Source organism: Solea senegalensis, linkage group LG2 (assembly GCF_019176455.1).
Source record: "Solea senegalensis isolate Sse05_10M linkage group LG2, IFAPA_SoseM_1, whole genome shotgun sequence".
Lineage (NCBI taxonomy): Eukaryota > Metazoa > Chordata > Actinopteri > Pleuronectiformes > Soleidae > Solea > Solea senegalensis.
In genome coordinates this window covers 6,087,424-6,115,212 of record NC_058022.1, presented here as the reverse complement: position 1 = coordinate 6,115,212, position 27,789 = coordinate 6,087,424, and the positions used below count along the sequence as shown (strand labels likewise).

Sequence of the window (27,789 nt, the reverse complement as noted above, 5' to 3'; positions counted from 1 at the left end):
AAACCCAACTATCTGTGAGAATAACAACATCGACTGCACTCAAAACACCTTATCCGTTAGATCCCTTAACGTTGCACCCCGTCTTTAAGAAACCAGTCAGTTCTATGTATGACATCACACATCCAACATTAAAGACTTTCGATGATGTCAGATGTTACCAAATCAAAGGCTATTCCCGGCTTTGTCAAGGAGAGTGTAAAGCTTCTCTTCTTTCTTTTTTTTCCTTCAAAAGTAAAGAGACCATGGATGACAGTACAGATGGGGAGATCTCACCACCTCCCTCCCCAGAAACTAGAGAGCGAGAGATACGCATATTCCTCGTTCTAACAATCCATCGTATCTTCAAGAAGTCTGGCTTACTCAAGTCACTACATGACAATTCAGCGGCCATGCACATACATCGCCTGGTGGAGCCAACGCTGAAAAAGCTCGCTCTTCCACACGAGCGCATTCCGCAGGTCGATCTCCACAGGCCCGTGGCAAACGGTGTCGCCAAGGAACTCAAAGAGACGTTTAGGAGCAAGTTGCGACGCACGCTGCTCCTGCAGGAAGCGACCGTGGAGGACGTGATCTCGGACTGCATTCAGAGACACACAAGTGTCGAGATATCACGGAAAAGAAACAATTGGGGCAGTTGCTGTAAAACCATCACCGTGCTGTTTATTACCCTACTCGTCTCGTCTGCAGTTATAGCTTGGCTCTGTCTCTTATTCGCGACTTAGTTTTTGAGTCACTAAAAACTACTGACTGAGTCAAGAAGCACCCTTGTGGTTCTCTCAGTGGCTCTGCGTGTCTGTTCTTCTGCAATTGCACTTTCCAACATGACAAACAGAGGGCGCCAGAGGCTCGTTGCGTGAATGGGGTGAAGTCTGACATCTATGATTGCCTTGTACTTACTGACTTTAAGTGTAGCCTTTTCCACATTCAGTGTGTATATATGCCAGGTGTCATGATCTGGAGAGCATCCATGTCGGATGTTTCCAGAAGCATTTTATCAAGTCAAATACAACCATAAAATTAAATGATCAACTTAATTCTACAAAGTGAGCTGTGTAAATCAGTTGAGTCCATGTTTATTTATTTTTTTATTATCAGGAACCCCATTGTTTACATCAATATTCTCATCATTTCCAATTTATGCTTACATATGTGTAAATGTATGTAACACGGATGTCAAGACTGAAATTAGAAAAAGTAGTGACTCTACTTAAAGAGGAAGGAAAAGTTTCAAGGAAGAAATAATGCATCATTTATTACGTTTTCCAGCTGCTGTCGAATCAAGCCACCAATGCTTTTACATATGATGTCAAAGGCATTTGATGACATCATATCCTTCAAAGGCACACCTCAAAAACACATTATTGCTAAGGGGCTTAAAGATGTCTACAGGTTGAAAGATCGAGAAGAAGCCAGTCACATTACAAATGCCAATTACAATAAAACACCAACAAGTGACCAACTAAAGTCACATTTGCCGTACTTGTCAACAAGGGATCTCGTGTTTGCTAGAAAAATTGAGATAACAGATAAGGTGGCCATGAATGATAAATCAATTCAGAACACGGTGGGCCGATCCGAAGCTGATGTCATCGACTTCCCTGCCTTGGAGCGTGAGCTGCAGGTGGCGGTGGAGTCTGAGCGCAGATACCTGCGAGAGAATGAGGCCAAACTCAGGGCAATTACCCAGCGAGTTGCCTCCTACAAGGAGTTCAGAGACCTGGTGCTGGCCTGTCACATGAAGCCTCTGGAGAAGATCGACAAAGACAGAGGTCCACAGCAAAAGAGCTGGAACCCTGTTGTGCCAGGCAACCAGTAATGTTTGTGCATTAAGGAGCACATTATCCCACTGGATTTTAACTTTTTTAACTTTGAACTTCTATGAAAACACAAGACTCATCTGTGTTTTGAAGAAGACAGACACGAGGAAGTGTCTGAATGACGTGACAGCCATGTGTAGAACAAGGTCTAAGGATGTGCGGTTTTCTTAAGAGATCCAACTGTGATTCTTTTTCTACTTTTGGCTTCTCCCTTTCGGGGTCGCCACAGTGGCTCATCCATCCATCTTCTACTGCTTTATCCTCCCCATGACGATACATCTGATATAACGGTTTAATAATGATAAACAGTTCATTTAAATAACCTGTAGACAATATTACAAAAGTGTGAATTAATTGAATTTAATCTCAGCAACTACTGACCAAATTTCAATAACTTAAATCCGCTTTTTATTGAATGCAGCATTTATTGTTTTCCTGAAAAGAAAAATTCAAAAATATACATTAATTATTTTATATAGATATTGGCCTTAAGTATTTTTTGAGCTTTTCACATACATTTTCTCCAGTGCTTTTCTGAGTTGTCCTAACCAGGATCCGAGAACGTCGCTGTTTCACAAACATCGCAGTTTTCGATGATACTATACACAAACGCAGAGCTGTTTTAGCTACTGTCCTCCCTCTTCCTCTCTATCAGTGGTAGAGAGGTAGAGAAGAGCAGCCTCACAGCAGGAGTCTGCTCTTTCTATTCTTCTTCTCTACATCATTCCCTCATCTTCATCATTTTAAATAAGTGGCAGAGCTTCGATGTGTATTTCTGTGTCGAGGTATGAAACCAAAGGCGCAGGTGCAGTGACTCACAAACGAACGGGGAAACCGTTGCTTAAGTGCGACTTGATATCGTTGCAGCGTTTGAGGAGGAGTGATGACTCCTGTGGGTCATTGAGCCGTATGTCAAGAAATGCCAAAACAAATCCTGGAGAGCAACAGTTTTCAGTCTTTACTCCACAGTTGTGTTTTAACATGTCACGCCATTCTTACACAAGGCAATTAATAGTGCTTTACAGAAGCAAGTACATACATTGGAAATTAAAACAAAACCAATTTAAAAAAAACAATTATATAAAACATGAAACACCGAGGGCCACACGGTGGTATAGTGGTTAGCACTCTCCCCTTGCAGCGAGAAGACCCGGGTTTGAGCCCCGGTTGGAACAAGGGCATTTTCTGCATGGAGTTTGCATGTTCTCCCCGTGTGTGCGTGGGCTCTCTCCGGGTACTCCGGCTTCCTCCCACAGTCCAAAAACATGCAATGTGGGGATTAGGTAAATTGGACACTGACCATAGGAGTGAGTTTGAGCGTGAATGGTTTGTCTCTATCTGTGTGTGGCCCTGCGATGGACTGGCGAACTGTCCAGGGTGTACCCCGCCTATCGCCCGATGTAGCTGAGATTGGCACAGCACCCCCCACGAGCGGTTAGATGATGACTGACTGACATGAAACACCGAACAGATAAAGCATCTGTTAACTTAAAATTAATAAAACATTGGAATGTAATTCAAAATCATTAAACAAGCAGATGTGAAAGTTAAAGTTGTTAAAATTGGCAATATCACAAAGCTGCAGTAGTAACAGGTGAAAAGTGCTGAAAAAGTAATGTTAAATTCAAACTGGCCAACTTCTCGTTGGGTGTGGGTCATGAAACCATGAGGCTGTTTTGGGGACTTGGAGTAAACATGATGTTTTGTGCAGATCGGACAAATTAGTCAAGTAACTGCAACTTCCTCTGTCATGGTGGGAGCACCATTTGTTCAAACCTTACCAAATTGGACCGGGTGGATCAGGTCAACCTAAGAGTAGCACATCAAAGGTTGTTTTTTTTCAATGCCACTAGGTGGTGCTATGACTATACGTCAATGTTGATGTTCAGATGTCTTCAGGGGCATATTTGATGGAACACGTTGTTGTGTAAGTGGTGGGTGGGGCATGATGGAGGACTGGTGGCTATCAGGAGAAACCAAAGGAAACATGTGTGTTGATTAAGATGGAACTGCAGGTTTGGCTGGCTGCAGAAAATTCCAAGTTTAAGAATGGTGTGAGAATGGCTGGTCTTGTGCCGTCCACCAACAGCACACAATTTGGAATAAAACATTTTAAAAAATATGAAAACATAATGTGCTTTTGACAAGATTAATGCAATGTAGCGCTTGGCAATTTGTGGAGGCAGTCGAAGAATATGTCTTGATCATATTTTTACTCAGCAACTTTGGCCGATTACTTCATTGATAGATTACTTTTTTTTCTATCTCATGAGGGTTTACACAATTTTGTCCCAGGAAACTTGACGAATGCTGTGAAGTCTCTAAAACTTGATTTTTTTAAACCTTTATTCAACAAAGTTGTATTTTGATGATCTGTTTCGTGGATTTTAATATTACCTTAACACGAGTGCACAACAGTGCAGACACAAAGCCTGGAGAGACAGACCCTAAGTGTTATTCAATCAAGTATTTATTTAAGTTAAGCAATTTCTTGTTGAAATATTATATTTTACCAGATGGAGGAGAAAACAACAAAAACAAGCCAAGCACACTGGAAAAAAACAAAACACAAAAAATCCCAATGAGCATCTGAGATGATCAACATCTACGGTTGAGGATTTTATGACATCAAATTATATGACATCATATATCACATCAAAGGCTTCGTGCAACATAATGGATGACAACTGCCATTCACAACCAACGCTTCAGTAATTGACTTCAAGGCCTACGTGAATGTCTCAAGACACCACGGAAACCGGAGTGAGAACAAACCAGGACGGAAAAAAAAACACAGGAGAACTTCCACGTTGACATAAACGCGAATAAATGGAGGACGTGGCAGATAAGTCGCCCACGGAGGAAGACACGGTGGTGAACATGGAGGAGACTTCTTCTGCGCGTCTGTCTCCAGAGAAAGATGAGCAGATACAGCAGTTCCTCGTCTTAACAATCCACCGTATCTTCAAGATCAGCGGTGCGCTGAACATAACCAGTGACCTCACGGCTGCCACACACATAAATCGTATGGTGAGGTGTTTGCGAAACAAGTGGGATCTCGCCGAAGAGTTCACGCCGGAGGTCACCATGTACAGGTCAGTGGCAGAGGGTGTGAACACCGAGCTCAAGAAGAGGTTTATGAGGAAGAGGGCGCACATGCTGCTTTTTCCACACCTACATGTCGAGGGAATCATCAGTGACTGCATTCAGAAACAGATCAAGATTGAAATGAAGCGTACATGCTGCACCTGCACCCGCAAATGTGTCTTCATCACCACCTGTTTGGTTACGATTGTCCTTATCGGCGGTGCGGTGGTGGCGTTGTGCCTCTTTTTACTCCTGTAGTGAGACGTTTTTGACTTTTGTAGCTTGTATGTGTTGAGAAGTGATACGGTATGAAGTTGGAGGGTTTTCTGGATCAAGGAGCGATATGCTTTCTTCCCAGTAGCCAAAACCGACTTTGACACAGGAGTTAGGCTAACTAATGACCAAACACTGCAAACATGCAGACATGTGGGTATGTCCATGTGTGTGTGCAGGTGTCAAAACAAGGCTTGTTTGATAAACGGTGCCAGAGGGGAAGCAGAGCACAGTCTGCGAGTGATCACAACTAAAAGACTGTAGGAAACTTTAGAGGGCCTTTTAAGGAAGTCTGTAGCGTATAATATTTAACACTCTTGCTGAAACGCCCTCTAAAAGTTGACTGATCACCGCTCACAATTGAAATTCTTTTGCCTAAAATGACTTGAATTCACCCATGAGTTATACTTGACTCGGCCTATTTCACTGAATGAAATACTTCATGCACCGGTGTTGTAAACTGTAGCTAGTAAAGTCCAATAAATACTAACAATGGAATCATGTGAAGGCTTGCATGAGAAACAGCCGCGTGAATACTGTATGTCAAGTGCATTTGTCTTTTAAATGACAAAATATGTGTAAAAAAAAAAGAAAAATTGATCGTTTGCAAAGTCTAACTAACTTTACCTGAATTAATATGACAAGAGCTTGGGGGGATTTACAAGCATTTTGTTTAATTTGTTGCATAGCAAGAAATACAAAGCACACAGGCACTCACAGCCACCTTATTCTGTAAAAGTGATTATAAAAAAAAGAGCATATAAACGCAGGATACTGCAAAGGGGGAACTGACATGCATAAAAAAAATGGAATATTCTGTGCTACCTTTGACCGCACGATACTTGAGTCGAGGGAAGGAAAAAGTGTCCCAAATCACCACACACCAGTCACACAGCACCTCATTCATCTCTCCATCTTTGACAGAAAGATCTTTATTGTCATCCCCAAACCCTGCACTGTACCGCGAAGCCGGGAGAAGTGCACAAAGATCACACTACTTACAAAACAGCACCTGTGAAAATAAAAAAAAAAAAGAAAGAAAAAGACTTACACGTAGTGTCATCATTCTCTCAGTTTCGGTGACGAGGTAGCTAACACTGAGGAACCGACAGTCTTAATGTGTCTTTAATGTTCTACGTGATCGGTACAGAGTGTAAAATAACTGGATACAGACATTGGTTTCATCAAAACTGTCATGAGAAAATACCTGAGCTGGTAAAGGCGTCATCAGCTGGATTTATTTCCTCAATAGCACCACAATGTTTTATATTCAGACATTTAAAATGAAAAAAAAGGACAAATTCATAAAAACGAGTCACTGCCGGACAACATTTGACAACGTGTCAGTGGGATTCTGGGCCTATAAACAGCAGTTAAAATATTTCTTTTAGATTTTAAATTCATAAATCTTTTGTAATATTGACTTGTGAAAGAAAGAAAAAATGTTAAAGGCTAAGATCTTTGGACTAAACTAGACGGTAGTTAGTTTCAAAATGCATGAAGAGTCAAGTCAAGCATACACAAGAAGACAGAGGAATGATTCTGATGTTTAACCCTTTTTTTATGTCAATTTTAAACATTCTTCTAACTTACAAATCGCCGATGTCTTGAACTGGGTCGAAAGGCACAATAAATATCTTGCCACAAGGCCAGAATAGTTCTCAGTACTTGTATGTACAATGTGGCTGATCGTGTCAGCGGTCAGTTCAAAAGTCTCAGGATTGTCCTAGACGCATCCATGCTTTCGCTCTTATAAGAAGCACACAGGCCCGAGGTCGATGCCGAATTCTTGATTTGGGCCACCAATGTCAACAGGAGCAATATCCAAAATTGGAAGTCTTGCTGTTTTCTGTGTCCTGTACTCAAACACTGTCTTGCCCCAGTTGCCATTCGCTTGCTGTGGAGGGGACACAGAGGAACTTGGTCAGTGCAATCTTATATCTGTCATCATTGAGACACAATAAAGAAAAAGAAGGAAACAATTTAATGGCTTTTGTGGATGGAACTGAGCACTGCTTCACTGCATCGGACGAAGATAAATCACAACTATTGGAACACCAGTGAGCCAGAACATTGGCCCGGCTCACTGGTGTTACCTAATTCCCATAAACACACACAATGTTGGGGTTTTAAAACCAAAACAATTTCCCCTGAAAGACACTATCCTGTTGTATTTTTGTGAAGCACCACCATTTAATTTGATTGCAAAATGAAACGCTGCAGTGTGACCTATGCATCCGTTGCAAGTATTTCACAACAATGATAATAATAATAAAAGCAGTGACGAATCTAGGGGAACCAAAAAGCTAGAACACTCTTCCTGAGGTACCGAAGACATGTTTGTGACAAATTCGACAGATGTAGGCGTTGAAATTGTGTGTTTCACTGTGACTCTCAGGAAAAATAGAGGTGGAGGTGAGGGCTATATTCTCAAGAAGAGTGTGTCTCATAGGGGCATCTATCTAGTTTGATAACACGGTTGTCAAAATGACATTCAGTGTGGCCCAAAGTCTAAGTCATTGCTAGATTTAGCAAAGTTGAGAACAGTCATATAGAATACATGCTACTCTTAATCATTTCTAAAAGCTACTGTATGATGGGACTTACTGAGCAGGAGTCTTCCACCACTGTGTATCTAAAGCGGTTGTTTCCCTCTGCTTTAAGCTCCAGGTCATTGGAGCCTTTGAGGATCACAGCTTTCTTCAAATTGCCCGTCTTCTCGTCCTTGTAGCCCACAGAGTTCTTGCAGTGGTATGTGATGCTTTGAGATGCCTCCTTGGACAAGAGGCGGATGAAGGTCATCTGCACGGCGATGGAGTTCGCAGGCTGATCTTTGTTGCCATAAGCAAACTGGAGGAACAAATATCACAATCAATAAAGAGTCGTCCACAAAGTCTTGAACAACATCTCAATCAACTACAAGCTCTCACTTGAGTTCCTCTGTTGATATCTGCTCCGAACCACACAGGCTTGTTCCTGGAGGAGCTCCACCACGTTTTGCGAGGTATGTTGGGCGGGTTGGCGGAAATGCAGGTCTCCCCGGTGTCCATGTTGCAGAAGACTTTGATGGCGTCCTCAGCACTGCCTTGGTTTGGATCGACCCAGTACTCACCTACGTGACAAAGCGATCAGTGGGTCGTTAGGCTTGGTAGAGCTGCTATTTTTCCCCAACATGCAGACATGTGAGTATGTCAAATTAACGTTACAGGACAACGAGGCGTGTCCTGACAAGATCCCATCTACACATTTCTCACATGAGAAGGAAGCAGTTAACATCATCTTAAACAAGTGGGCTGACTGAGAGAAGAAAACTGTGATTCAAATTCATATCATACATGGGACTCAGGCATTTGCAAGTGTAGGGTTAACAGAGACTGCACACTCATTTAGAAAATGAGAGCATGAATACATCACTCTGCCTTTTTCACCATCTTTTAGTTGATTTATGAGGTTGAGGTAGGCGGAGCCATTTGTCTATATTTGTGAAGTCAGTGTCCACTTCAAAACCCTTAACGCACTTCTGTTCTGGCTGCTGTAGCCTAGATATATAAAAAGCTTGTTCTAAAGCAGCACATTTTTCTTTATTTCAAATGATTATGTACATTTTACAACCTCTGAGTTTCTTGTAACAAGAAATCAGACCTTTATCACGAGTGTGACACTCACCACTCTTCTTCATGGGGTAGCATCGCTTCAGGTCATCACAGGTCCTGGCAGGATATTTCTTGCTGCCGTCTGGACTCTTCATGCTGCCAATCTGGCTGCTGAGAGCCTTCAGCGTGGCCTGGACGCTGGGGTCAACAACCACTGAGTTGGAGGAATTGCTGTTGGGCAGAGCCTCATCCTCACTAAACTCAGGAGGAGGAGGAGGACCAGAGTCATAATCCTGAGGGCCAAAGAGGTCATCCATGGCAGCCGTAGGAGGTCCTGGGGGACCGGGAGGACCTGCAGGACCAGGCTCTCCTGGAGGACCCTGTGGATTGCCGGAAAGTATGTTGACTGCTGAGATTTATCCACAGGTTGCTTAAATACTCATGTATTGAGATTGACGCGCTCTGTCCTGAGCTCATCTCATCAGTTGAGGACAGACTGAAGCTCCTTTCATACACAATGAGGCAAACTCTCTGTTTTATTTATTTCATATATATCAACTTTCTTAAATGTCCCAAATACACTGTACAATTTTGGTACCAAACAAAAGATGACCACAGTGAAACAGTCATGGTATTTTCTATGACCTGATTGGTCAAAGTCTTCCAATCCTACCTCTGGTCCAATTTCTCCACTGATACCACGAGTTCCGGGAGGTCCCATGGGCCCCGGCTGTCCAACGTATCCTTCCTTTCCATGAGGCCCAATAGGTCCAGGAGGTCCCTTTAGGAGTAACATATTGGTTAATACTTGTTAGCCTTATATGAGCGCTGTCATATACATCTTAACTCAGAATGCTACAAAAGATTTACCCTGGCACCACTTGGTCCAACAATTCCTGGAGCTCCTTGCTCACCAGTTGTACCCTAAAAGAAAAATATTTTTTTAATCATTATTATTATTATTATTTTCCCAGCTATAAATAGAATGGTGATTCTGAAATGGGTCTGACCACATGATTTCATTACTGTGACTTACTGGAGGTCCAGGAAGACCCTGCAATCCTGTGAAACCACGATGTCCCTTCTGTCCCCTCTCTCCATGATCACCAAGGTCACCCTTATCTCCTCTTGGTCCTTGGGGTCCCTGCATAAGAAAGATTCATCTCATATTCCTTTTGGTCATGGGAAAACAACTAAGAAAAAGTAATTTACAAAAGCCCACAAAGCATATAAGGTCTTTCAGCAGGATTGTATTTCACATCGTGTCAAGATGCTCTGATTTGGATATTGCAGACTCACCACTAATCCTCTCTTTCCGGCCGAGCCAGGTGGACCAACTGGTCCTCTTGAGCCCTGTAAATGGGTCAGATCATTATATGGCCCTCAGGGAGAACAGATGAATTCCAGCTCACACATCCTTCCTGTCACTTCATATTAAAACTAGTCACGTACCAACCAGCCTCCAGAGGTTAAATCAAGTCTCCTACCAGAATGTTCTCGTTTGCATTACTCAGTTATTACTCTTTTACATCTTGCTGATCAGCAGAGACACCAACTTGGAAAATGTCCACTTACAGCCTCTCCTCGCCTTCCAGCATCACCTGGTGCACCAACAGGACCTGGAGGGCCTGGAAGTCCCTGTGGCCCAATCAATCCCTCTGGACCAGAATCTCCTCTATCTCCCTAGAGAAGTAACACTGGTTATTTGTTGCGTAAAATATGCAACACATTTATGTAGCACACAATTATTGCAGTCACTTACTCTTTGTCCAAGAACACCGTCCCTGCCTGGAGGGCCATCAGAACCTGCAGGGCCCTGAAAAGCACATGAAAACATAACACATGTGACAACTTCAGAGAAAGTCTTGAGGGAAGAATTTGAAACTTAAACTTACATCAGGACCAGGATCACCACGAGGTCCATTAGCACCAGGAGAACCAACTGGACCTGGGGGACCTTTCTCTCCAGATGATCCTGGAGAACCCTGTTTTCCTGGTGGACCCTAAGAGCAAGAAACAGCTATTTCATAATGTGGCACTTAAAAGCCAATTCCACCCACCACACACTAATCAAAAGACACATTTAATTTTTGGCTGTAAAAAAAAGAAATGTGCAGTAGAATCAGGATGTCAGTGATACAGACCCCTGGTCCTGGAAGACCTGGCATTCCACGCTCTCCTCTCTGACCAGGAAGACCGACAATTCCTCTCTGTCCTGTGGTTCCAGCTGGACCTGGAGGACCATCGGGACCCTGTAGCAAAGATCAAAGATGTTCATTAAAACAGGATTATGGAAACCTAATGTGAATCTGTTTGGAAATAATAATAAAAATAATATTAATAATAAGAAAACTGATATGTTGTAGATATCAGATGATTTTCTTTTCAATTTCATAAAACCTAGACTGTTTAAACAGTGGTTTCATTTTAATGAATATGTGTTTCAGAGGAATTAACATCGTCAACAGTAATGACAAAGCAATTAAAATAAATACAGCATGCTTGGGTCAATAAAAAGGCACTTTTCTTTACAGCATGCAGCAACATGGAGTGATAAGTGGCCCATCAGTTTTAATAGTCTTACAATAATGACAGGAGGACAAATCCTTCAGTTAATTAGAGACATTTTTCTAACAATGTTCAAATATAGATATTTTAATTTTTTGTGTCTGCATTTATCAAATTGGCTGCCTGTCATCACTAAAACATCAGTTTACCGTGGGTCCATCTTCGCCAGAGTCTCCTTTGTCCCCTGGGCTGCCTGATGGTCCTGGTGGACCATGCTCTCCTTGTCTTCCAGGGGGTCCATGGTCTCCACGAAGACCGCGAGGTCCCTCTTTTCCTGGAAGCCCAAGAGGTCCAGGTTCTCCAACTGGTCCCTGGTAGGAAAAACATCGTACTACTGTGTAAAGATGACTCTACAGTGCAGTAAGTGACATGGATATTTGTTGCTAAACTTGTGAGACTCATTTCAGTAGAATTAATATGAATCTTTCTCCTTTGGCTCAAAATCATAATTTAGAATTTGGGGCTTTACCTATGTGGGTTGGAATGTGTGTAAGTGGAATGCACAAATCACAATGCTAATGTATCACAGATGCTGAAGAGGCCAACCATTGGATCTAATGTGCAACTAGAGCCTGGCTCAGTCTAAGCTCAACCTGCACCAAGGAGAGTCCAAACCAAGATAGAGGAGTTTTGCAGACGAACAGGTGCAATAAAATGTTTGATGCTTGGAGAAATTTGATCCAAGCCTGTTTTGAGATTAGCTGCTGGTGTGTGTTATAATCTTAATTCCACCTGGTTTCTTGACTGTGTTAAATGATACTTACAGTTGGGCCGGGTGGTCCCACTCTTCCTGCAGATCCAGGGAAACCAGTGGGACCCTGGAAGGAGAGAAATTATACAAGGTGCTCAGACATAGATTTTCAAGTTGGTAACAGAAAGCAATGACAGCGACTATTGACAGGCACATCTGCACAACATGGATCAAACAATAAGGAGTGGTGCTCTAATTATCTTACCGGTGCGCCCTGTGTTCCTCTTCCGCCTTTCAGCCCAGCAACACCTACAGGTCCCTGAGAAAACAACAGCCAATTAGAGACATTCATCACAAACAGGTATAAATACTACTAATGACATTATGATATCATGTTATTGTTTATTTGAAAAAGTAACAAAACATATGCAACTCACAGGAGGTCCATGAGCGCCAGACAAGCCTTGAGGTCCAGGTGATCCAGCATCTCCTTTCTGGCCTGGCTCTCCAGGCTCTCCCTTGACTCCAGGTTGACCATCAGGACCCTGCAGAGCGTAAGAGTTGGGATAAAGTTATTTCAACAAATAAATAACTGCTATAAAGCTGAGAGACATGTTTAATTACTTACAGGGGGTCCAGAAAATCCAACAGCACCAATTGGACCAGGTTCACCTCTTGCTCCCTGTGGAAGAAGATTTATATGCAAGATTATACTGCACATCCTGCTGCACAATAAACAAGACCAAATAGGATTAATGACAGACCAGGTAGACTCACAGGCATTCCTCTGGATCCTGGCGGTCCAGCTGGTCCTTTGGGTCCAGGTTCACCCTGAAATGATTTCACAGGTTGACTGACAATAGTTTCTACAATCATTTATTGAGCATGTGTCGTTCCATAAAGCCAGCATTTTTATGTTTCTAAGAAGCAGTGCTATAGCTGACGTCATCACAAGCTGACAGATGCTTTGAGTTACTGCCAAGAAAATAAGAATGAACAGTTTAATGGGCATCCCTGGGAACTAACACTTTCCCAGTAACAAATTCACAGTCTGACATAGTTGAGGAAGTGCAGAAGGAGGCAGTAGAGGGAAAGGAAAGAGATGAGGAAGACAGTAATGCAACATTACAAATGTAAAACCACCAACAACAAACAAACACATGACTAAGGTGACCAAAACTGAAGTAGAAGAGAAGTACATTAAGGAAAGAGACAAAGTAATTGATGATTTAATCCAGGGCAGTAAGTCTCATTATGGATGCCCACTGGTGCAAAACATCACCAACAGCTAACCAACCGTACTTCCTGTTGCCATAATCTTGAATCATTGTCAGCTGCTTTTGTGATGTGTGTAAACTACAAAAGAAAAAAAACTGTACCTTCTCACCACTGGGTCCAGCAGGTCCTAGTGGGCCAACAGGACCTGGGGCCCCCTGTTGGCAGAAAAGAAACACTGTTGGAGATAGCGGCTCATCATTGCTACCATTAACCTGTGCTGTCATGTCCGTGGATGCATTTATTTGAACAAGTTGTGACAAGCCCCAGGTGAGACAGCATCATTGGAAGCCGTACAAAGGTAACTTGAATAACTGTGTTCATGTTGACTATTTGCACTGAGTGAAAGAAAATGTTCTTACTCTTGCTCCATCATTTCCTGGTGTACCTTCTGATCCTTTCTCACCAATTGACCCCTATGCAGACAGAAGAAAATAAACATCCTCCATTCAAGATGTTGTTATGATTTTGCACATGCTACAGAATGTTTGTCGTGAGTAAGAAATAATAATATTAGAAGATGATGGTGATGACAAACTTACCCTGTCACCTTTAGGCCCAGAAGGCCCAGAGATGCCTCTTTCTCCTGGCATTCCCTGAAGACCTGGAGGACCCACATCACCCAGTGCACCTGTAGGACCAGGGCTTCCCTTCAGTGACAAACACCAAGAGTTAGTCGTTTTCTTATGTCTGTCTGTGGCACAAAAACATACTGTAGATTGTCTGATTGTGATAATACCTTTGGTCCATCTGGACCAGGTGCACCAGGAATTCCTTTAGGTCCCTGCAGACCATTTGGGCCTAAATCGCCTCTCTCTCCAGGTATCCCACGCTCCCCCTGGAGAAAAGTGATCACTTTCACAGTCAAGCAGGAAGTAAGGAGTCTTTATCAACTGTAGAGAAAATGAGATTCACTTACCCTCGGTCCAATTTGACCAACAGCACCAAGCTCTCCAGGAATTCCCTGACGATCACAAACACAGGTATGATTTGAATTCAAACAGAGTTTACAATGTACAAACAACTGATGTATTAGTGTGTAAACCTTATTTTGTCACACTCACTTGATCGCCTGGTTTTCCAGGTTCTCCTGGGGGACCTTGATTTCCAGGCAGACCCTAAAGAACACATACATTTTGCATTGTCATACAAACACTTCAGCAGCACAGCCTCCAGATTTTTACACATTCATGCTCATGAACTGATGAAATGCATCTATCTTTGGCATTTTGCCTTTTTTGATAGATAGGAAAGTGGAAAGAGGAAACAGTATGGGACATGCACGAAAGGTCTGTCCAGCCTCGGGTCAAACCAGTGACTAGCTGTGTTGGAGGTTAGCAAGATCAGAATCAGAATCAAAATCAGAAAAGGCTTTATTGCCAAGTACGATTGCATAACAAACATTCTCTAAATATAAACTATTAACAATTAAAAATATAACAATATAAGTATGTTTTTTAAAATAAGTATAAGAGCAGTACAGCTATGCAGTGATAGTAAGTACCAGATGTTCTGCAATTTACATTTCCAAATACTCAGTTATTTAGTTATTTATTTACTTATCAAATAGTTTCAGTATTGATATTTTCAATTTCTTATCTGCCAGGGGTTTGCCAGCTAAACCTAGGTTTCTCTCATAATGTTTGGCAGGCAGGCAAGAAGTCACCTGGTGCTTTGTTACATACAGGATATCACTGAACATGTGTGTGGCAGCTCAGAGAGCAAAATGCAATTATGGACAATGTTCATTTCATTGTAATAAGTTACTTTTCAAAGTAATATTACCCAACAGCGGCGACTAGCTGCTCATGGAAGGACATATTTTACTACCAGACAAAACACATTACCTACCTGGAATCCATTTACACCTGGAGGTCCTTGCTCTCCTCTGTCTCCTGCAACACCCTGTGAGAAAAGACATTAATGTCTCAGTCATTTGTAATGACAGTTTGGAGGAAAATAATGGAAAATAACACTTACAGATGGTCCTGGGGGACCAGCTGGGCCCACTTCACCATCTTTTCCAGGAGGTCCCTGAAAACAAAGCGTAATGTTGTAAAATCTAAGTAAAGAAAACATGCAAACAAGTACACGGTTTTTCAGTCATCAACAGTACTCACCCTTTGACCTGACACGCCTGCAGATCCTTGTTCACCTGTCTTTCCTGGGTCACCCTTTCAAAGTAAAGTGAATTTAAGTATGGGGAACTGATCAATTACTAACGGACCTTTAATACATTGACTTTGCCATCTTACGCTGAAGCCCTTGGGGCCTGGAACTCCCATAGTTCCTGCAGGACCTCTGTTTCCAATGGACCCTGCTGGACCTGGACGACCATCCTCACCTGGGGCACCCTTAATAAGAAGCAAAGCATATTAGACTCAGCCATCGAGATTATAATCAGACCACATGTTACAGTGTATCCAATGACTTATTTTTGAATGAGCATTGTGAACCTACCAGTGGTCCTGGCTTGCCTTCTGCCCCCTGGACTCCAGGGGTACCAGTAAGACCCTTTGAAAAATAAGAGATCGAAAGTATAGTTAACAGACGTTAGAGTGAAAAAAATGAAGACAATTAAAAGATGTTCAGTCTTTGAAGAAAAATATCAAGCTCTTCAGTGTTACCCTTGCACCTGGTAGACCAGGTTCTCCTGTACGACCAGGGTCTCCTAGAGAACCTTTGGGCCCTGGTGGTCCAGATGTTCCACGATCTCCTTGAGCACCCTTTACAAAAATAAAGTGTTTGATTAATTTTGCTGTTACTATTTACTACTGCCGTTTTGTGGTTATATATACATAATGCAGTAAAGAGTGAAACAACTTCTAGAAGCTGTATGTAGGAAAATTCACTGTACCTTAGGCCCTGGAAGCCCATCAGCACCAGGGAATCCTCTGTTACCAGGAGATCCCTATGAAACACATCAACATGTTTGATTTATATACGCCTACACTGACAAAAAAGGTGGATGACAGCTGTATTTAACAGGTTCTGTAAAATAAAGATCCCATTCAATTAGGCATGGGATTTTCTCGACACAGTTCATCACTTTGATGACCCCTGTCCCCGAAGAGCAGCTCAGTTAATGACAATTATTACAGTAAGATGCAGAATGATGACTCACTCTCTCACCAACAGGACCAGCAGGACCGACAGAGCCAGAGTCTCCACGTGGCCCTCGCTTTCCTTCCTCGCCCTGAGGTCCAATCACACCCTGGGACCCTGACGGACCCTAGAAAGTTGACACGTAAGTCAAAATACAGTTGAAACCAAGAGTCTCTTCCTTATCTTTTATTCCCTTGTTTAAAAAGGTCTGATTAATAAAGAATTTCTGCAGATTCATGTGGAGCTTACAGATTCTCCTTTGGGTCCAGCTTCTCCTTTAAATCCTGGTACACCAACATCTCCCTGGAACACAAATGTTCAAAAATCTTTTGTATGTATTTTACAAAAGATTACAGTGATAAAAAGTCATTCTAAAAGCCATATTACCAGTTGCCCTTTAATACCAGGCTGACCAGTGCTTCCTTGAGGTCCTGGCGGGCCAGGGGGTCCAATATGGCCACCTTGACCTTGTGGACCAAGATTACCCTGTGAAAAGTCAGTCATGTTACATGTGACCTCACATCATAACTGTACTCTATTAGAGATAACAATGTTATTGCCTGTTGCGTGTTTCGTTAATATCAGACAGTTCTATTTTATATACAAAACTGTGTACATACCACTGGTCCCTTGGCACCAGGCCCACCATCTGTGCCCATGGGTCCCTTTAAGCACAAATATTGTGTGGTTAGATCATAAAAGCAGTGCACTGGGCAGTGTTATGAGATGGTCATAGCAGTCCATACAGAATCAGCCTTATGATGCTTTGTATGTGGTGTATACAGAAGTAAAGTAAGAAATTGACCTGCAAGCCAACTGGTCCAGCTCTACCCTGATGACCGGTCTCTCCTCTCTGTCCCTGTGGGCCCTCGGGACCCCTGACTCCAGTGGGACCAGGTTGTCCCTTTGGAAAACAATCACAGTACAATTAACAAATGCGAAATATGACTTTGACACATCTAGTTTTGAATTGGGTATTACATAAGAGTGAAGGAAGAGTGATTTATCTGTACTTGCCTTCATTCCTGGGGTTCCTGGATATCCAGCTGGGCCACTGAGACCCAGAGGACCCTGTTAAAACAAACAGCAACGATGACTTATCTGCATTTATACCTTGTGTGGAAGTGACATCTCTGGTCTCATCAGGTAAATGTAAATATTGTGTGGAAATATGTTACATTACATCATAAAATGACCATGATATGTCATCAGAAATTAAGGAAACACATTAAAGCAACGTGTCAGATATGCCAAATGTTGTCAAACCTAGAAAGCTTGACTATCCCTCTCAAAAATGTCAATGGCAGAGGAGATGAAAAACTGTAGAGATGTGGTCAAATATAAATGGATGAAGGCAAAGAGAAAGTTGCAGTCAGATATTCCTGTGTGGATAATGTTCCCATGGACAAGGAAGCAAAACAGAAAGCTTCTGCCAAGGTTAGCAAATTAGCAAAACGTGCTAACCTTGGCAGAAGCTTTCTTCTCATAGGTTCGCTGTGAATCTGCTGCTCGGAGCAGACACACTTTCACTTTCAATCTCTGCCTGTTGCTGAAGGTTCACAATGTGCTATTTTAAAACTGCATACATTCCATAAAAGTTCATTTAAACGTTCATGGTGTTATCTCACATATATTATGCCCCTTTAAAACACTGAGGAAATACTGGCTCACTTACCATTGGACCAGGTTTTCCAAGATTACCAGGTGACCCACGTTTCCCCTAAAGGTAAAGAAAGAGAAAATTAAAGAAATGTCTTTGATTCATAAAATAAGCAGTCAAATAGCGACCCTTAAAAAACTGTCAGAACACAAACCTGTTGTTTTTAAATGTATTCATGTTGGATTTTAAAAACATCAAGGAGAAAACCTGTTACAGTTACATAGTTTTAATCATCCTTACTGCAATACCGCCGGGTCCTGGACGTCCTCTCTCCCCTGGCATTCCAGCGGGACCCTGTGATAAACGTGCAACTCAAGATTAGAGCCATCTTTCATGAAATACTTGCATTTCCAGAGCCTTGTCTCGTTCAACATAAGAGCAAATTGCGAACTATGTAGCACTGTAGTCCATGTATATTCATACCCATAAATTACTGTTTAATCTGTAGAGGATGCCCAAACTATAAACTGGTTTCCATAAATGTTCAAACAGTTAGTGAAAGAAAATGTATCTGTTGGTTTTTGATTGTGTTCCCATTTATTACAATATTTGCTTCTTGCACAAAATCTTTTTATTTATCAGCGCAGTGAAATGTGTTCTCATGAGGTATGTAGATGCATTGTAGATTGTAGATGCAGATTGATTATGTTAGACTAGCTCTGTGGACACTTAAATAAAGCAGTAGAACTTTTAGAATAGTATTTACCATGGGTCCAGGTCCTCCCATTGGACCAGGGGGGCCAGTGGCACCCTAGAAAACCACAAACAAGGGATGTGTTTAGTTAGAGTGAAACAGTACTATGCTATATATATAAGATAGTTCACAAGCCCTTTCAAAAGGCAGGTAATCAACTCATTCAAACACCATTAGTATTATTTAATGAACAAGCCAAACACTGAGCACACGGACTGAAAATAAAAATGCTTGGTTTGTTTTATACCTTAGATCCAACAGCTCCAAATTCACCTTTTTGGCCTTGTGGTCCACCGTGGCCCTGACGAGAAAAAGATAGTGAACTAAGTGACTCTGACACATTTTCTTCATCATGTATACCAAAAGGACAGAATAATGTATTTGTTTTGCCATCTGTGTTGATTGATAGTTAAGACTTACTCTGTGACCCTTCAGTCCAGGAGGTCCGGGGGTACCAGGGAATCCTCTAGGACCCTACACAATGTGACATGGAACAGCACCATCAGTTCCATCTACTGAAGATTTAACAGGTAACTGATAGTTTAGTTGTGTGATGCATGTGTGGAGACACTGACCGCTGATCCAGGGAATCCAATCTCTCCAGGATTTCCTGATTTGCCTGACTCTCCCTGTTTGAGGACATTAGGACATTTATTTTACTGTAAAAGTTAAATGACTGCTCATCAGAATTATCCTCTCTGGTTTTGACTTAGTGAAGGAGTGTGTCTTCCTAATAGTACACTAGAATTGTAGACTTACCCTTACAGTGCAATGAAAACTAGAATCCTTTCATTACACTGTTGTCATGACACTGTCGCCAACATGAAGTCTTTTATTATCTCTTACTAAGTGAAAGACAAGGGAGGAGAGAAAAATGCCTGATAACATGTTTAAATAATGTGTTTGGATTTGATGGAGACTCTGGAGAAAGTGTAAGTGTTAGCATGCAGGTCAGTGAGGGTATGCAATTACACGAGCGGTAAACGTTGACTGTGCACTGTGATTGTTAAGTAGCTTCAGGATCCTCTTCAAACAATGGGGGTGGGAAGTTAATTGGTCATTCCACATGTTTCTTACTTATCAGTGTGAGTTTTACACATCATAATCTGTCATGTGGTTTCCAGTTTAACCAATAATGTTTGAGCAACTTTGGTTGCCAAAAAAATCCCCGAAATACTTAGATTCACCAAAAACTAGAAGACATCTGCTCATGTACATTGTCTCTCAAGTCCAACTCCATAACTGCATCGTAGAGCCTTGGGCTGTTTATCAGGTGCTTATACTAAAAGGCCATTATCACCAGGAGCTCATTCGTTGCCAGACAATAATAGTCCTTGGGTTCCAAGATTGCACATAATCATGACAGAACCAAGTGCAATACTTACATCTTCACCTGGTTTCCCTGGAGGACCTTCAGGTCCCCTCTGGCCAGATGGACCCTAAAACACACAACATCAACAACAACTTTATTCAGCCCAGTCCATCTGTCATACACTATGTGTACTTTTGCACTTTGCAATAAGACTTGGAACATACACATGAACTTTACAGAGGAATAGCATTATACCATTTGTCCTGGCTCTCCAACATCTCCAGGGGGCCCTTGTTGTCCAGACTGACCCTAACAGGAGGGAGAGAAAGATTAAAGTGTTTGAATAAAGGCAGGGAGCGAATGTGCAATGAATTATTATTAGTGATTGCATGGTTGTCAGTCCCAAACATGTCGAAGATGCTGTGCAAACTTACTGGTGTGCCGTTTGGGCCAGGAGGTCCTCTTGTTCCTGACTCACCCTAAGACAAAGAGAGGGAACAATGACTTCAGTGTGGTGGTGGAAATGACTTTCATCTGCTTCATCATGGACTCGGTTCAGACCTGGTGCAAACATACATCCTGAGTGATCAACACTAAGGACCAGTCTGAATGCTGCGTCTTCCGAACTGACCCCAAACGCTATATTCTGAGGTGCAATCCATACTCAGGAGGCATCACAGGTCATCCAGATCAAGTATATACCCACGTGTGCGGAAATGTAGAGTGAATTCTAGCTTAACTCTCTTTAAAGTCAGTCAAACTGGCACTAAATTCATGGACCCCTTTAAGTCTGACACATTAGAACAACCAGACTCACTGAAGGCGGAACACATTTTCATTAGACTAGCCAACAGACTGTGGTCTGCTAAATGGTTGTCTTCCGTAGATGTTTTCATTCGTCTTGACTGAAACGCAAATGATTTAAACCCAGAACTAGAAAAGTGTTTCAGCAGCTTCTTTTTTCTTTTTGAGCACTGGTTAAAAACATATGCAGTAAGTATTGGCAGCCAGTACACACACATTTTAACACATCGGCATAGAGATGTCCTTATAGCTGTCAGCTTGACGCTCTCCTGCCAGAAAAAGTCAATTTTCTTACGTGGAATCAGAGCTTATTTTAGAAGACATATGGGGCTTTTGTCGTCGTTGTGGATAAGTGGATTAACGGAGACACTGACACATTTGCCAGCTTTTCTTTTACATTTTGCTGACACCGTCTTACCCTTGAGCCGCTCAGCATGCCTTGTGGTCCCGATTTGCCGTCAAACCCTGAAGCCATGTGGGCTCCGAGACCCTGCAGGTGAAACAAAACACCTTTTTATTTTAGATTTAGGGTGGTGATTCAGTGTGTTTTATTACTCTGTTTAACATTAACCGTTCAACTGGGAGACAGATGGGGGGGTAAATGCAAAGCAAATCTGGGTCCAAGTGCTTTACAACAGCAACAACAACAACAACATAAGGTATATAAAATAGAATTGTGCAAAACAAATCTAACTAATGAAAAGCTGTCATATACTGAAAAGCCCAGTTGGTACATGATTCACCTTTAATCCCATCATGCACATAGGCTGTTGCTGACATCACATTAGGGTACTTTAGTTTAGGCCTCGTTTGTTTTTCTTGAGGTGTGTGAGCAGTTTTTCTGAGGGACAACAACATCTTTACTTTCCTTCCCGCGCATGCATGTACTGTATGTGAAGAGCGTTTCCTGCATCACTCACCCCTGGGTGTGTTGGATGTCCTGGAGGCCCTGGTTCACCAGGCTGACCTGGCACACCAGGCTCTCCATCGTAACCTGCAACACCGCGCAGGCCCTAGAAAATAAATAGATAGATAGAGAGAGAGGGAGAGAATCTGCTGAGTCACTAGTTTAAAATCCATTTTTAAGCTCATTCTGTCACAGAGTCATTGTTTTACAGCTAGGAAAGCACTCGTCTGCACTTTTGTGTAATTGTGCTGATTTACTTTTTTTTTTTTTTTAATATATCGTGAACTAAGAAAAAGTGAAACATAGACTCGCTGAATCAATCAGTGCTGCCAAGTCACTTTGAAGTACAATGGGTCCAGTTCATTACAAATGATGCAGATTAATTTCTGTGGCTGTGAAAGTGTGTGCAGCGGGGAAACCATCGGTTATGTGCTAATAAATCACTCTAGAACCCGCTGCCCTCAACGGGATTGCAACTCCTCCAAGAGGGCACGTTCATTCATCAAGCTGCGACGTTTTTGCTTGGTCAGCACACTGTACGTCAGCTCTCCTCATTACATTACATTGAGACTGTTGCTCTCTTACCCTTGAACTATCAGTGTTTTTATTTCATCCATTTTTTTTTAGTTTGACCTCTGTAGCGACTTTGATAGATTGAGGAGTTAAAAAGTTTCTCATGACCTCAAAGAGTCTGGATGTAATGAAGCAGTTGAGCTTTAAACTGACACCACGGACATTTCTTCGCGTTTATTGTAGAATTTGTTAATCAAAAAACAGCCTCATGTCAGGCTATATGTGGAGGCTGAGAAACAGAAATGAGCTACACAGACTGAGATCTTGGCACAGGTTCATAATTGCACCATAAATGATGGCCAATAAACTTCGGGCCTCTAAAATGTTATTACGTTGTATATATGAGCATATGTGCTGCAAAAAATCCTAAAAGAAATATTGACGTATGAGAAATGTACTGAGCGAAAACAGGCAGAAGGATAAGATGAGATGTGGTAACCTACTATATGTATATACATGCAGTGTTGTGGGTGTGACTTACAGGCCTTCCTTTGTTTCCACGTGGTCCTCGATCTCCTGGAGAGCCGGGGGGTCCCTGTCGTCATCGACAAAAAACACAATGCAGTCACAACACAACAAAGCACTGTACCGTAAGCACAGGACTGTCGGTCCTCAGACAGATGTAACACCATGCACATGTGTGGAGGCTGCCCTTTTCAAGGTGAAGCTAAGCGGGAGGTAACTGTCCTCTTCTGCCATCTAGTGTCGATTCAGGTCGCTGAACAATCAACCCTGAAAGTAGGAAAACCCCCCCCAAAGAAACAAGGGTTATCCTCACCATAGGTCCAGGACGGCCCACAATTCCAGTGATCTGTAGAGGAATCATAAGAAAAAAAACATTCAGATCCTGCATTTAGACTCAACCTTTGCGGGATCATGAAAAAGTCTGCGTCAAATAGTTCAGAATTGCAAACACTCACAAGTGGGACATCGCCAGGTTCACCCTTCTGACCCTGAATGAACAACCGGAAATGACAAGACCGTTAAAACTGCAATCAATTGATGATAATTGAGGACAATGCAGAGTCATGAAGCTGCAGCCTACCTTATAGATCCTGTTTCCACCTACGTTGAGGAAAAGCACATGGAATAGTTACATTACATTACATTACATCACATGTCGCTTTTATCCAAAGTGACTTATAAGTGCATTTCAACATTTAGAAGTAAGTAAGTGCTTCAAATATGCCAAACTATATGCCAAGAATAGTGTCATTAAGTTGTCAGTGTGAAAGCTGGGAGATTATTGATTAAAGAGATAGTTCATAAAAATGTCTGTCTGCAGGGACACAAACAGAAACTGATTTTAGCCGCATAAAGCTTGACTCTATGATATCTTCAGATTATGTTTACGTAGTCTTCTTTTGTCCGATTGGAGAGTCGTTGCTATTTATGTTTGAAATCCACTAATTAAAGTGACACAAACGTCCTGTGTCAATGTGAACTAAAAACACTGATTTCTCTCTCTCTTCTTTTTTTTTTTCTATAGCGACTTTGGTGCGGGATAATGAGCAGTTTGCAAACTCATCTGTCCGGCTGCGAAAGGTCGTCTAAATGTCAGACAAAGCAGCAAACCTATTATCCATTTCATGAAGTGAGACTTCTGAGATCTGTTTTTCTGTGTGTGTCGATGCTGGCAGCCATGTTTTCAGGGAAGACAAAGATTCATGTCTCACGCTGGTTCCTGGGACATCAGGTATGAACAACTCTGTCAGCACCTCATACAACCATACACACACACACAAACTAAACTATCACTTTAAGATGTTGAGTGCAGCAGCCTGATAATGGCTCTGTGACAGATAAACAGATCTGATAACGTGTCAAATGATAAGATATTGTTACTCTTGATGGAAAGATTGCTTGTCTTCTTTTAGGGCTTTCAAATGTTGAGCTTCAGTGAAATCTATTCCCTCACTGAGACACGTTTACTCTCTCTGACCCACCGAAAGTGCCTCCGCCGCCGCCACCGCCACCGCCGTCGGTGGATGTCGCCGCACAGACAGGGCAGCACTCGCCGTCGGGGATGATTATCTTCTCACAGTTGGTCACCTCGTCGCACTGGATTTCATCGCACAGGACCTGACCGTTGTCACAAACGCAGATCCGGCATGGCTCTGGCTTCCAGATGTCCCTGTTTGTGTACACCTGGCCGTCAGCCTTGCAGTCCGCATCATCTCCTGGAACACACAGGAAGACACTGTCAGGTTTGTGCAGTTAAATACACACACACACACACACACACACAAAATAATTGACCTTTCTCAAGTTTTTATCCTCATAAACACAGATTACCAGGAAAAGGAAGGATATTATCACCCATCCACCTTCTATTAGTCATGTTTTCTGTAGCTGATGATACCTGCCCCAACATGTCCCCAAAAACCTCTCAACTATTCCTCCTTGGAGCAGCTGCCTCAGCAGAGGAAATATTCCACGTACATGCTGTGTTGGTGGTATTACTTTTACATTTGGAAAACAATATACTGTATATAGATTTTTTAAATGCTAAAGCCATTACATTTATATCAACCGGTGCACTCAACTGTCCCTATTTATGCAGCGCTGTGAACAATGCGGCACGCAGCTGAAACAACAGCGTGTGTTTGCCATGTGTTCCAGAGTGCAGCATCCTGCACAGAGACTCAGAGAATCCCAGTCTAGAAAGTGCAGCCCTTTGTCTCCGGCCGCTCTCCGGCATGAGATCACTTCACTTCCTCTTGAAGCTCAAAAACTGGACACATGTTTCTCCAAAAATGTGTCCTCTTTTAAAAGAACGCAGACATGTGCACCAAACAGAACTGATCGCAGAAGTGACATCAACAATCCTGGACATACAATACACAACATACAACATCTGTGACTAAAATGGATGCTTCGATTTTTTCTTCCAGAATATGCAAACAAAGGCATGGATATGCTTTACAAGCACATCTGTCAAGACTGCAGTGAGGAGGCCCCTGAAACCCTTACCTGTTCCTATTACAACCAGCAGGTGGCAGCTCTGAGCTTCAAACTACAGGTAAGTCAGGTTGTTTAAAAGAGAGGCTGCAGAGTGTAACCTGGCACCTACTGAATATAATAATAATGTATAATGGACAGATAAGTCACACGAAGGAGTTTGGGAAAGTATAACATCCCAAAGCAGGGAGAGAGAGCACGGGCGTCATGCTCCCGCTCACACAGTCAGGTAAAAGTCCAGGTCAGCTTATACTGAGGCGTTTCAACAACACTACATGTTGTAACATGGTCGAATAGAAACAGATTTACTGTATATTTCGGTCCGACAGGCATGGCACAGGAAGTAGCTTAGAGTGTGAATCTGAATCCTTATCTAGATTCACCAACATTTTCCCTCCTTTGGTTTTAATCTCCATCACCAGAAAATTCCATCCACATCTGTTCTTAGCTTCTTCTTTTTTTACATATGCTGCACAGACAGACAGACAGACACAAACATAACCTCCATGGTGGAGCTCATCGCTTTCATTTGGCTTGTTTCTGACGTCAAACTCAAACTATAAGTCCCTTCTACTCTTCTACTACACTTGTTTAGAGGCTGATTGACTACACATTGTATTAAAAACAATTATAATAGCGAGTCATACGTGGAAAAACACCGGCACATAGCACGCACAACACATGTTCAGTCATAAAAAAGTCACCAACAGCTCCTAAAAACGCTATTTATATCAATTTAAATTTACTCCAGCAGATGTTCAAATTTGGCGAAAACACCATGTGTCAGACCAAGAAATATGCCCTCAACAATCCAGTGAGTCTTAAAACTCTTCGTTAAAACCCAACAAAGTGCCCGAAACAAACACGTTCACACACAGAGACGCAAAGACTGTTGGTACAAGATCAGGCAGAGTCACTGTAAACAGAGGACGAGTGATAAATGACATCCAAACAAAAACATCACATGGCCGTCCTTTCATTAAGGGAAACTCGAGCAGCTGCACGGTGTAATCAGCTCATTACATCTAATCTCACAAGAATGGCTGCATGTGATACTGTATTCTTTTCTTATTCTTTCTTTATTAGATGACTAAGTAAGTAAGAATATGGTATTTTCATATAAATAATACAGAAATGTGTATTATAGACACCAACAGATACATGAAATCTTCCTCCTCGTATATTATCTGCCTTTGAATTTGACGTCACATTCACTCACACACAGAATGAGCCTCTGACTTCAAGCAGATAGACAGTGTGTACTTCATCTCTGCCTTTTCAATGGCAGCGTCTGAGTTGTATCTTTTAAAAGGAGAAACAATGGTCCACAGAACATGAGTTCATTCCCCTTCACTTGTGACGACAGTTCACTCGTGTTTTCTAGAAAAACTAGCGTCTGTGAGACCACTCTGCTTTCCTTTTCTGCTTTTCCTTATAGACAAAGCTGGAGAACAGTTTTGAGGGATGTCAAACACTGACTTTGAAATTTACTGGAAGAGCAGTGTAGTTTTTTTTGGAGCGGCCTTTAAAAAAAACCCACCACAAGCCTTGAGGGGGTGATGGAAGAGGAGGAGGGGGACGCTCACTTTTTCCCCTCCTCTCAGCTAATTCATTGCAGTCTCCACACTTTTCCACAGACACCAATGAGCCACAGTCGAATCGTTACAGCAGTGAAAAGGCATTTTTTGCTTGATCTGGATTTTCCACTAGTCAGCCGAGAGGGCAGACGGTTTCCTCTCCTGGTTTTTAAAAACATGGAGTCTGCAGCTCTTCAACATGACTCATGCGTCTCGTCTATACCTCATCATCATCATCATCATCATCATCAGACACCAGCCAGATAACAAAGCATGCAAACCTCCTCGACCGTTAATGTGATGTAGATGGCAGATGTGTAGCAAGGATGAAAAACAAAAAAAAAGAGAAAGAAAAGGGGTTGGTTTATGTATTTCTCTTGGCTTATATGGAAAAACTCATAACATAGCGTGTTTGGGGAGAATCTATGGCAGCCAGAAGTCGAGAGGTTAGTAAATGACCTTATGGAAACAATGAGTCAGTTTAAACTGGATCTCTCATTTCCTTTCGCAAAGAAAAAGAGGGAGAAAAAAAAGAATTAAAGACATGTGCGACCGAGTGCATGCCCCACACTGATTGTACTCGATAGCGCCCACGACCACACTCGAACCCCACGATTCGTCTTCTGAGCAACTTCTTCACAGCAGTGTGAGGTTGAGATGGCTCATGCCGTGAGGAGCACACCCCGATTTCTCATCCAGATGCAGATGAGTTACAGCTGCTGAGAGGCAGCTGCACTCTGCTGCTCTAAGACCCTCAGTGTCCTGGCCAAACAAAACCCCTTTCCGCCCCCCTGTAAGAGGACCATTACCTCAACGGGACAGGTCCACTGATAATACCGTCCAGAAAACCAACTGCTGCACCAACATCACATTAAGCGTTTACCTGATGAGC

At 42.3% G+C, this 27,789-nt stretch overlaps 1 protein-coding gene and 1 long non-coding RNA gene across 3 annotated transcripts in view; one reads left to right on the top strand and one right to left on the bottom strand.

Annotated features, from left to right (window-relative positions):
• Positions 1-6,074: 6,074 nt before the first annotated feature.
• The window catches only part of col5a2a (collagen, type V, alpha 2a), a 34,483-nt gene continuing 12,768 nt past the window's right edge, over positions 6,075-27,789 (bottom strand). The window contains exons 2-54 of the mRNA XM_044053184.1: positions 24,306-24,539; positions 23,405-23,424; positions 23,280-23,312; positions 23,138-23,170; positions 22,841-22,894; positions 21,800-21,892; positions 21,298-21,369; positions 20,510-20,554; positions 20,331-20,384; positions 20,149-20,202; positions 19,339-19,392; positions 19,184-19,237; positions 19,011-19,064; positions 18,776-18,820; positions 18,310-18,363; positions 18,085-18,129; positions 17,427-17,480; positions 17,215-17,313; positions 17,030-17,074; positions 16,797-16,895; positions 16,659-16,712; positions 16,429-16,536; positions 16,162-16,215; positions 15,932-16,030; positions 15,765-15,818; positions 15,560-15,658; positions 15,425-15,478; positions 15,285-15,338; positions 15,156-15,209; positions 14,369-14,422; positions 14,224-14,268; positions 14,044-14,142; positions 13,847-13,954; positions 13,667-13,720; positions 13,409-13,462; positions 12,807-12,860; positions 12,658-12,711; positions 12,467-12,574; positions 12,295-12,348; positions 12,103-12,156; positions 11,488-11,649; positions 10,915-11,022; positions 10,666-10,773; positions 10,533-10,586; positions 10,346-10,453; positions 10,070-10,123; positions 9,807-9,914; positions 9,641-9,694; positions 9,444-9,551; positions 8,844-9,150; positions 8,108-8,289; positions 7,785-8,027; positions 6,075-7,074 (exon numbers count right to left, since the gene is read on the bottom strand). Coding sequence (XP_043909119.1) covers positions 6,928-7,074; positions 7,785-8,027; positions 8,108-8,289; positions 8,844-9,150; positions 9,444-9,551; positions 9,641-9,694; positions 9,807-9,914; positions 10,070-10,123; positions 10,346-10,453; positions 10,533-10,586; positions 10,666-10,773; positions 10,915-11,022; positions 11,488-11,649; positions 12,103-12,156; positions 12,295-12,348; positions 12,467-12,574; positions 12,658-12,711; positions 12,807-12,860; positions 13,409-13,462; positions 13,667-13,720; positions 13,847-13,954; positions 14,044-14,142; positions 14,224-14,268; positions 14,369-14,422; positions 15,156-15,209; positions 15,285-15,338; positions 15,425-15,478; positions 15,560-15,658; positions 15,765-15,818; positions 15,932-16,030; positions 16,162-16,215; positions 16,429-16,536; positions 16,659-16,712; positions 16,797-16,895; positions 17,030-17,074; positions 17,215-17,313; positions 17,427-17,480; positions 18,085-18,129; positions 18,310-18,363; positions 18,776-18,820; positions 19,011-19,064; positions 19,184-19,237; positions 19,339-19,392; positions 20,149-20,202; positions 20,331-20,384; positions 20,510-20,554; positions 21,298-21,369; positions 21,800-21,892; positions 22,841-22,894; positions 23,138-23,170; positions 23,280-23,312; positions 23,405-23,424; positions 24,306-24,539 — 4,406 coding nt within the window. The 3' untranslated portion in view covers positions 6,075-6,927. The remainder of the gene's footprint in view (positions 7,075-7,784; positions 8,028-8,107; positions 8,290-8,843; positions 9,151-9,443; positions 9,552-9,640; positions 9,695-9,806; positions 9,915-10,069; positions 10,124-10,345; positions 10,454-10,532; positions 10,587-10,665; positions 10,774-10,914; positions 11,023-11,487; positions 11,650-12,102; positions 12,157-12,294; positions 12,349-12,466; positions 12,575-12,657; positions 12,712-12,806; positions 12,861-13,408; positions 13,463-13,666; positions 13,721-13,846; positions 13,955-14,043; positions 14,143-14,223; positions 14,269-14,368; positions 14,423-15,155; positions 15,210-15,284; positions 15,339-15,424; positions 15,479-15,559; positions 15,659-15,764; positions 15,819-15,931; positions 16,031-16,161; positions 16,216-16,428; positions 16,537-16,658; positions 16,713-16,796; positions 16,896-17,029; positions 17,075-17,214; positions 17,314-17,426; positions 17,481-18,084; positions 18,130-18,309; positions 18,364-18,775; positions 18,821-19,010; positions 19,065-19,183; positions 19,238-19,338; positions 19,393-20,148; positions 20,203-20,330; positions 20,385-20,509; positions 20,555-21,297; positions 21,370-21,799; positions 21,893-22,840; positions 22,895-23,137; positions 23,171-23,279; positions 23,313-23,404; positions 23,425-24,305; positions 24,540-27,789) is intronic.
• The window catches only part of LOC122786714, a 29,849-nt gene continuing 26,561 nt past the window's right edge, over positions 24,502-27,789 (top strand). For both annotated transcript variants that reach the window (XR_006362480.1, XR_006362479.1), the window contains exons 1-2: positions 24,502-24,566; positions 25,254-25,381. This is a non-coding gene — a long non-coding RNA (uncharacterized LOC122786714). The remainder of the gene's footprint in view (positions 24,567-25,253; positions 25,382-27,789) is intronic.